The 10,223-nt window shown below is 47.4% G+C and overlaps 1 protein-coding gene across 2 annotated transcripts in view; it reads left to right on the forward strand.

Annotated features, from left to right (window-relative positions):
• LOC149314303 (ras-related and estrogen-regulated growth inhibitor-like) overlaps positions 1–9,289 on the forward strand; it is a 33,976-nt gene extending 24,687 nt beyond the window's left edge. For both annotated transcript variants that reach the window (XM_089520822.1, XM_089520823.1), the window contains exons 3-4: positions 1,583–1,656; positions 6,744–9,289. In XM_089520822.1, coding sequence (XP_089376948.1) covers positions 1,583–1,656; positions 6,744–7,229 — 560 coding nt within the window. In that variant the 3' untranslated portion in view covers positions 7,230–9,289. The remainder of the gene's footprint in view (positions 1–1,582; positions 1,657–6,743) is intronic.
• The last annotated feature ends 934 nt before the right edge of the window (positions 9,290–10,223 follow it).

A 10,223-nucleotide genomic window follows, 5' to 3' on the forward strand; every position in this document is an offset into this window, starting at 1 on the left:
TTCTGCCTCTTCCCTCTTTTAAATTTATTTTATTTTATTTTTTGACAGGGAGGAATGATTGTGAGTGGGATAATAGCAGCCAAAGGCAAGCAACAAGACTAGACAATATATGGCAGTTCCTCTCCTTTAATCCACACTGTGCATATATATGTGGGCTCCATTATCTTCTCCTAGATCTTGAGAAAAAGAGGAATGCCCTTGAGGCCAAGATGTGTTAATAAGGCTTGTTGGAGCCTGGTCATTTCAGAGCTGGAGGGTGTGTGGGAGCTGTAAAGAAGAACAGAGTGTTTGGGAGGAAAAATGTTGTTGTCCTGACTGTTTGTGCCATGCACAACTGCCCTTCAGGGCATCTTTAGAGGGTGGGCTTGCCGCTTTTCTAAGCTGAGCTTTGACAGGACTTCACTGCAATGAACAAAGTTTTCATTTTAAGTCTCAGAACCCAGAATTGCTGGATGCTGAGGTCTCAGTTGGCACAGCAAATAGAAGGACAAATTGAATTGAATGAATAAAGATCCCTCAATAATGGGTTTCCTTTTTATCTGCAGGTGAGTGTGAGGGGAAGGTCTATCCATTGGCAAGCATCACTCCAACTGCCTGCACCTCACTTCTCACTCTGCTTCAGCTTCGGTCTTCCTCTTCTCTCCTCTAGTTATCATTTCTCCTTTCTTGTCTTTACACTTTTTGTTTCTCCTTTTTCCTGCAATCTAGGATTAGATACAGGGACTGTTTTCTTAATTCCCCCTTTGTCCCAGTATGTCTATCACTCCCAGCTCATTCCTCTTACAGCCTTTGGACATTAAACACAGTCCTTTCTGTACACTTGCTGTGCATCTCCCCACCTCTGCCATCTTTATTCTCCCACTTAGTCTCTTTTGGTCTCTACACCACAAGCCTTCGTACCTTTGATAAGGCAGAGCTGCTACTGTCGCTCACTGAGGGTGGCAAAATGGAATCCTGAGTCAAAATGGAAGTCTGAGCCAAATTCATATTCACTTCTACCTGCTCTGGGCAGGTTCTCTCTGCTCTACCATCATTGCCTTATACCAAACAACAGCATTCTCCATTTGTAGCATCATTTTACCTTGAGAAAGTAGATTTATGAGACCACAAACCTTTAGTAAAATTGTGAGGAACTTCTCACCCCACCAAGATATTTTTCTGTAAAAACTGGCTGTGTAACTCAACAGTTTCAGTGTATAGATCAGGAGTGGGGTAAGTGTAGCCCATGGGCAGCAAGCTAACTCATGGAACCCCATAAGCTGCAAGTCAGCCCATGGGGCCCTATAAGCCACCCAAAGTCCTATCCCAACCACCACCATTCCAAGAGTAAAGTTTAAAAATGAATACAGAGATTAATAGCAATAATAATAATAAAAAACCCAGCTTTCTGAAACCTGTCAGAGGTGAAATCTATGTAGGAGGAATGTCATATTAGGCTGTATACATACTTGCATGCAGATGGAACCACCAGTTTAGAAGATGAGAAGAAGCCACTATGTTCAACATGTTTCTAGTTTTTATCCTTAACTTTGCTTTATACAGATATCAAGGATGTTCTCATACACCTTTCTTTGATCCACAGAGATGATTTACAGGCACACAGCTGTCATTGATGGCGAGATGGTACATTTTGAAATTCTTGACACAGCTGGACAGGTACGGTTCTGGTTATCCCACACGCACACACACACACACACACACAGAACATGTACAGAAAATGGTAGCAACTAGCTCAATTTATTGGTTGGTTGGTTGGTTGGTTGGTTGGTTGGTTGGTTGGTTGGTTGGTTGGTTTTATAGCCTGCCTTTCTCTGAAAATGGAATTCAGGAAGTAGAGCAAGGCTGTGACATTTGATTTTCTTTTAGATTAGACTGGAGGCATTGAGGGACATGATAGAATGCTATAAAACTCGCATAGTGTAACGAAGTTTACCTAGCATAATATTTAGAACCCAGGGACACCCAATTAGGTAGATTGGTGGAGATTCGGGGCAGATGAAAGCTCTATTTCTTCTAGTTATTTTGTGAAATTTGCACCAGCAGACCAGATTATGGGGCTAAATCCAACATGACACACATCCACATCGCAGAAATTCCTACCCTTTCCCTCCATCCTGCAGGCCCCATGGATTCCGGAAAACTGGTTTTAAAGGGTTTCCCTGACCCCATGGCTATTCTTAGGGGGTGGCCAGAGGGCTGCTGTGGAATGAGGAGATCATTATAGAATCATGGAGTTAGGAGAGACCTCAAGGACCATCTAGTTCAACCCTCCGTCATGCAGGAATATGCAGTTAACTCACTCCCGAGACATGGACAGCCAACCTCTGCATAAAAACTGCCAAAAGAAAAAGGAAGGTCTGCCACCCTCCATGGCAACCTGTTCTACTCTCAAACAGCTCTTGCAGTTAAGACATTTAGAAAGGCACTCTTCCTAAAGTTTAGGGAAAATCTGTTTTGTTGTAATTTGAATCCAGTGTTTTGTGTTCTAGGAGCTTAGCGCACAGCAAAATTAAATACCTTACCGCTCTCAAATTCAAGCCAAATTTGGGCTACCCCCTGGTTTTATCACATGGCTTTTGCCCCCAAAACCGCCATTCAGGTACAGCCCAGCTCCAATACTAGTCCCTAAATTTGCTTCGGTGGCCATTTTTCAAAGTTGGGAGCATCTCAGTAAGGCCTGAAACAGTCCAGAAGTAAGGTTATAGAAGACCCTAAAATGACCCCTTGGAATGTCCATGGTCACTCATCTCTGACCTTTAGTTTAGGGTTTACAGTGCATCCTCGCGTTACGCGGGGGATCCGTTCCGGATCCCTCCGCGTAAGGCGAATTCCGCCTATGCTCAAGCCCCATTGGAAACAATGGGGCTTGTGCGCAGCGGCGCGGGCGCGCGCAGGGCACAATGGGCGCACGCGCCCATTCAATTGAATGGGACGCTCTGCCCCACGCGCGCGCCGTGGCTTGAGCGCATACGCTCAAGTCCGCGTATGGCGTGGGCGCACTGTATAACATTGGAATACAAAGAGAGGCTAAATGTGATAGGAATCTGAACAGCAGTAAAACTTGTTATTTCCTTCACTTTATTGTAATTACTCACTTGCTCCCTATTAAAATTTTGATCAATTGGTCATTGCCATTTTCTGACATAGATGCCAAGATATTCATAATTAGAATGCAGAAGAGTGTTAAGCTCATTGTATCTTTGACGCCAAACAGAATTAGGCAAGATCAGGGGGCTTTTCACACTATACAGTGAGAGCACTTTGTCCTTTAACCACCATGGTTCAATACATGGAATCCTGGGATTTGGAGTTTCGTAAGATATTTAGAATTCACTGCCAAAGAGCTCTGGTCCTTCCCCAAACTACAAATCCAAGAATTCCATATGATGGAACCATGACAGTTAAAGTCACATCCAAGTGTTATAACTGGTGAAAAGGAGGTCACATATGCTAATTTTGTAATGGTGTGCTAAAGGAGAACATTTTTCTCTTGCTTGTGAATTAATTAGCCCATAACTACCACTTAGTGCAGGAGTAGGCAACCTTTTTGAGCCAGGGGCCGGGTTGGTGTCCCTCAGACAACTGGGGGGCCGAAGCCGGGGGGGTAGAGCTTCCACCCTCCAGGGGCGGAGCTGCACACCGGGGGCGGAGCTTCCACCGAAGCCCTGTGGGGAGGAGGAGGCGGTGTGTGCCCGCCCTCTCCTCCTCGGTCCCTTCCCTCGGCTGAACAGGCTCCAAGGGGCCCTTTCGGCTGGAGGGAGGCTGAAGGGAAGGGCTTGGGCACCCGTCCCAGGCCCTTCCCTTCAGCTCTTCCCTTTGGCCAAACGGGCTCCAAGGGCTGTGGAGGAGCCCAGGAGGCAGCAAGCTGCTTCTGTGGGCCCCTTCTCGGCCCGTGCGGCCCCAGGCCTCCCTCCGGAGAGAGAGGCCTGGGGCCGCAAGGGCCGTGGGGGAGCCCGCTGAAGCAGCAGGCCGCTTCCGCGGGCCCCTTCTCTGCCCATGCGGCCCCAGGCCTCCCTCTGGAAAAAGAAGAGAAGAGGGGAAAAAGAGGAGGAAGAGAGGAAGAGGAAAAGAAGAGGAGGTGGAAGAGAAGAAGAAGAGGAGGAAGAAGACAAGAGGGGAAGAGGAGGAGGAGGAAGAAGAGAGGAAGAAGAAGAGGAGGAAGAGGGGAAGAAGAAGAGGAGGAAGAGGGGAAGGAGGAAGAAGAAAAAGAGGCAGAGAGGAAGGAGGAGGAAGAAAAGAGGGGAAGAAGAAGAGAAGAGAGGAAGAGGAAGAAGGGAAAGAGGGAAAGGAGGAGGAAGAAGAAGAAGAGGAGAAAGAAGAACAGGAAGACAAGAGGGGAAGAAGAGGAGGAAGAGAGGAGGAGGAGGAAGAGGGAAAGGAGGAGCCCTTGGAGCCCAAGAGGGGAGGGAAGCCGCCCCATGGGAAGGCTTCCTTGCCCCCCCCGGACTCCAGCCAGGGGCCCGGGCCGCCCTGGGAGCTCAAGAGGGCAGGGAAGCCGCCCCAGGGGAAGGCTTCCCTGCTCCCCCTGGGCTCCAGCCAGGGGCCCGGGCCGCCCAGGGAGCCCAAGAGGGCAGGGAAGCCGCCCCAGGGGAAGGCTTCCTTCCCCTCTTGGCAGCGGTGGCAGGACCGGGCTGGTCCTCCACACACCCACTGCTCTTAAAGGGCCAGAGGCAGCCTGGAGGCCTCTTGGCTTCCAAGCTGCCCCTGGCCCTTTAGCGCGGTGGTGAGGAGGAGGAGGAGGAGGCCTGGCTTCATCCTCCTCCTCCTCCTCGCTGCCCTTAAATGGCCAGGGACAGCTTGGGGCCAAGAGGCCTCTCAGGCTGCCTCTGGCCCTTTAAGAGCAGAGAGGGCGAGGAGGTGGATGAAGCCAGGCCTCGTCCTCCTCCTCCTCGCTACCGCTGCTCTTTAAGGGCCGGGGGCAGCCTGGAGGCCTCTGGGCCTCCAAGCTGCCCTTGGCCCTTTAAGGGCGGCAGCAAGGAGGAGGAGGATGAAGCCAGGCCTTGTCCTCCTCCTCGCCGCCGCCCTTAAAGGGCCAAGGGCAGCTTGGAGGCCCAGAGGAGGAGGAGGAGGCCGCCTTGGCGGCAGCAGCAAAACCAAGCTGGGGCCGGTCCTGCCATCTCCACGGGCCGGATTAGGCCCACGGGCCAGGGGTTGCCGACGCCTGACTTAGTTAGGGTTGCCATAATTGAGGACCTCCAAACCGGGACAAATGTAGGACTAGGTTTGAAAATGTAGGACTTTTTTTATTATTTCCTGGCTAGGAAATTTTAAAAAAAGGTCCTACATTTTTAAACCTTGTCCTCCTCCTCCTCCTCCCGGCTTGGGAGGAAGCCTAGGCCTGCTTCCAGGCCAGGAAGGGGCATGGGGCCGCTTGGAATCGTGGTGATCGCTGCGGTGCCAAGCAGCCTCGTCCTCCTCCCGGCTTGGGAGGAAGCCTAGGCCTGCTCCCAGGCCAGGAAGGAGGCGGAGGCTGCTCTTCATCGCGGCGATCGCCGCAGTGGGAAGTGTCCTCCTCCTCCTCCCGGTCTGGGAGGAAGCCACGGCCGGCTCCCAGGCCGGGAAAGAGGCAGGGGCCGCTCCTCATCGCGGTGATCGCCACGGTGGGAAACGGCCTCCTCCTCCTCCCTGGCCTCGCGGAGGCCTTGGAGGACTCCGTGGCTGGAGTTCCAACCACGGAGCCGCCTCCAAGGCCTCGCTGGGGCCTGGGAGGGAGCGTCTCCGCGGCTGGAGCTCCAACTGCGGAGAGCCCTCCCAGGCCTCAGCAAGGCCTTGGAGCCGCCGCGGGGGCTGAGGTGGCCGCGGTGGGCGGGGCCGTCCAGGTTTGGGGGCCAAACCGGACCAGGACCGGGATGGCACCGCCCAAACCGGGATTGTCCCGCCCCCCAGCGGGATATGGCAACCCTAGACTTAGTGGTTCTATTCCAGAGATTAGCCACCCACATAGAAACGTACATTATTACAAAAGAGTGGTGATTGGACTCCTTCCTGTTCAGTAATTTTGAGGCAGTATACTTGGATATATGTTAGAGTTCTCTGAGACAACCACAGCCTCCCTTAACCCTTCAGAAATGTGAGGTAATAATGCATATTGTCTTAAATGGTTACTGTCTGTATTTCTGAGGTAATGAGAGCCATTATAGTGTAATAGTTAGTCTGTTGGCCTATGACTGGGAGGACACAGGTGTTGCAGAAGTACAAAAGAAACTTACAGAAAAACTTTAGGGAGTGGGATAACCACAATAAGCTGGTGAGCACTAAGCATGTTTAGTAGGCATAGAATGCTGGCAAACTGTTAATAAAGCAATATATATATAAATTATAAATTGGGAAGGGGGAAAGAATGGAGAATCCTGGAAGATGATATGTCTGGCTAACTGGAATCCTGAACAAGAATATTCCATATTGCATCATTTTGTTGCAGGTTCTAGAGCTGCGAGCTATAGTTTCAGCTTTTATTGGTCAATATATATGTGCAGTGGGCATTGGGGCAGCACTGAAAAACTGCAGAGTGTACATGAGGGAATGTATAGTTTGTAACTGAGAATGTGAAGGGAGTACACAAACCTCTCTCCAACTTCCCTTATTTCACTTTCTCTTTGCACCCCTGTATATCTGTCTCTGTTCCTTCATGTTAATGTTCAAGATATATTCAGCCATAATAATCAGTGTACTAAGCAATTCATAGAGAAGCTGTCACAAATTAAATGCTAATCTGTGATCCTCTGATTCCTCTTTGGCCCTAGGAGGAAGATTCTCTACAAATTGAAGAGAAGATTAAGTGGGGAGATGGCTTTGCTGTGGTTTACTCTGTCACTGACCGCTGCAGCTTTGATGAAGTCATGAGGCTCTGTTTCCTTATCAATCACATCCATTCCAGCCCAAAACGGAGCAGTGGAAGTGGAGACCCACCAGTTGTGATTGTTGGGAATAAGAAGGACTTGCAGTTTGACCGAATGGTGTCCTCTGAGGATGGAGAGAACCTCTCCAAGGCCCTGAAGCATCCATTCTATGAGATCTCTACCAGGGACAGCTATGAGGAGACTGTGACAGTTTTCAATACCTTGTACAATGAGCTAATGAAGCAAGGGCACTTTTCCCCAGGGTCTTTCAAGAGGCGAGCCGTGTCTAAACTCATGGAAAAGATCCCAAAGATTCATGCCAATTCAACCCTGGCCTCAGGTGGCAGGAGCCTGAGCTTCAACTCCTTCCGGGACTACATCCCAGAGTGAACTTCTACTTAGGCTTTTGTGCAGTGATGAGTTATGCACTCAGGAACTGGATGGCATTAGTAAGGCAGAGGTTGCAGAGCTGAGAACATGGCAAGTCTAGAAGCCTGTACATTGTTAGGAAACATGTTTGGAGTGTTTTTCCTAACCACCTTAAAAGCTAGAAACTGATGATAGTCTGTGGTACAGCAGTGAATGAGAGCAGCCAAAGGGCCATCTGGGCTAGCATTTTGCTTGCCACTGTGTTTAGTCAGATGCTTTTGGCCAAACAAAGCAGAACATGGAGGAAATAGCATTCGCCACACCCTAGCAAGCTGTGTTTAGTGGCACACTGAATACCAGGTTCTCTAATAGCCACTGATAGGTTCCTTTCCCCACTCCCCCATGCATGTATCTTCTTTTAGGCATTACCTGTTAGCCAGTTGATAACATGTTAGACATCATCACATGCTGAGGGGGTGCATTCCACATGTAAGGCTGGCATGCCACATTTTGGCCAGACTTGGAGTGGATCTTTTAAATCCTGGGTGGAGGATAGCTGTGAAAACTCATTTTGATTGGGGAGCTAGGTCTTCCATTTGGCCTAAGAAAGACAGGAAAAGGAGTTGTCCTTGTATTCAGAGTTTGGATGCTAAGCTCAACAATAGCTCAGCTGTGTTAAATGTCATTGCCTCTTATAAGGAAAGGGCTTTCTGCAAGTAGAAATTTAAGTAGTTGATTAAGACTCATTCTTCGCAATCCTGATAGTTAGTATGTTGCTGGTTCTTCCTTTTCACTAAATCAACATTCACAATGTGATGCACCTGATCCTTTCCATACTGACTCAAGGCTTACTGGCATCATCACATTGTCCAAGACGTTTTGCTACCTGAGGCAGTGGATAACACTGCACCTTTTTAATTTCACCAACAGAAGCTGAATAGCCTGGAAATTGATTCTTGCTTCAGTAGTGGTGATGGAAAAGCATCTCCCAATGGGGATGAATAGCCAGGTTGGTGTTGCCATTTCCAATGAGCATCTGCTCTCACTGCCTAATAAAGGGACTGGTCCTGGATGAAATACAGTGTTACTCATCTAGTTGTACTACAGCACACTGAAAATATTTGCATAGTGGTATTTTGTCTTCCTCAGTGGAAGGTTTGGATAAAAGGGAGTGCTCTTTACACTCTTAACACAGGGATGCAAGACTTTATGGCAGGAAGGAAGTAATTAAATGTAGAGAATCAGAGTATTCTCAGGATCACAAGGCATTAGGGACCAAAAGGTCACCCAGCCTATTACTTGCCATAATGCAGCTTCATCTGCATCTATACCAAGGCTATCTTGAATAAGCAAGATTCAGACCATTGGCATTTTCTTGACACGTGGACACCACAAGGAAGAAATACATATAACAGTTGCCTCAGTTTTTGGCAGATTCATCCTTATTCCTTTTCTTTTAATTAGCAGAGAAGCTAGGATCCTTCTAAATGCAAATGATACAGAGCTATGGACTCAGAGCAAGTAACATTACCAAGCATTGACTAAGGTCCCTACTCAGAACATTGCTTTTCTTCCCCTCCCAAGCACGTCTACCAGGCTAATAGACTACACAAAGGCTCCTAGTTACTTGATCTGGAAGGATCGATGACTGACTCAACAGCTCATCTTGCTCCACTGAGGCTTCTAATTGTTGCCAGTAAGCATCAGGAAAAGCAGCCTGCTTACTACCAATTTCCTTCAAAGAGTGGTTGGCCTGGCTTCTGCGTGGGCAACGCAAATCCTTTGTATTTTAAATGTGTGGATACTTCAAATACATCTTGAGGGATGTTCCATTTTTCTGACTATAGTAAGCATGCCTGTTTGTGTTTTTTTGGCTGTTGATCAAATCCTATGGATAGTGTTTTGCTTAATTTCCTGCTGTAAATGGATGTGCTGCCACTCAACCGATTTGAGAATGTAGACTTTTTCTGAAATCCAGTTAGCTTTCAAACTAGAGGTAGCCTTTAATTTTTGTTTGTTTGTTTACTGTTCTTGCCTTGAAGCTATGTGGCTTTATAATTAAATCTTGTATTGTAGAATGATGTTACATTATCTCTTGCTGACTAAAAGCTGTATGCAATCAAGAAGAATTAACAGCTGGAGTATGAATATAGTGCGGGGGATAAAATCTAATTCTGGTTGTTGTTCTTTTTTTTAAAAGCATAGGTACATGTACAAATATGCTAAGGCTAAGACAGGCTAATGGTGTATTGTATAGTTGCCCCCGAGAGTTAGAAGCTGAGATCTTTTCCTCTCTCCCTTATAATTTTGGGTTTTCCCTTGGCGGTGCCCTTCATAGATTTTGGACTACAACTCTCATCTTCCCTGAACATTAGCCATGCTGGGTGGAGTTGATGGGGCTTGTAACCAAACATCTCTAGAGGTGAAGGGCAGGGGAAGAATCCCAGCACCCAGCTCTGAGCGGCCTGGGCAGTAAAAAAACAACAACAGTATGCAACAAAATAGTTTTTGTACCTTAACAAACAAGAGAAAGGCTATAATGTCTGTTGCTATATTTCAGGAAAGGAGATCATGATCATGCATTTTTAATATCATCAAATAGATCCATTATTTAATGTTGTTTTCTAGCAGTTTCAGCCCAGTCATTACCTGGATTAGGAGATTGGCTTCTTCCCTCACTTTTCTCCTAAATGAGTCCTGTTTCATTATGGTAACTTGTGATTTTAAGAGAATAGTTGTTTTTTTAATGAGCTAATTTTTTATCCCAGTCTCTTTTAAGCCATAACTATTTGTCTGATGGGCTTTTAAAATAGTTTGCTTGCACAGTAAAATGCCACACTATCGTCTATTGCTTTCTCTTCTCATTTGGAAATTCTGCCTTTCTCAGGCAAAATGTCTAAGATGTGAATGTTATATTAGAGAGCATGTCTGTTTCCATGGTGGAAAAATGTTACTGGAAGATTTCTTTCCAGTTACTGTCTGAAGAAGTACTCAGGATTTAAACTTAAGTGGTTG

Source organism: Sceloporus occidentalis, unplaced genomic scaffold (genome assembly GCF_023333645.1).
Source record: "Sceloporus occidentalis isolate IW3139 unplaced genomic scaffold, rSceOcc1.0.p SCAF_4, whole genome shotgun sequence".
NCBI classification, from domain to species: domain Eukaryota; kingdom Metazoa; phylum Chordata; class Lepidosauria; order Squamata; family Phrynosomatidae; genus Sceloporus; species Sceloporus occidentalis.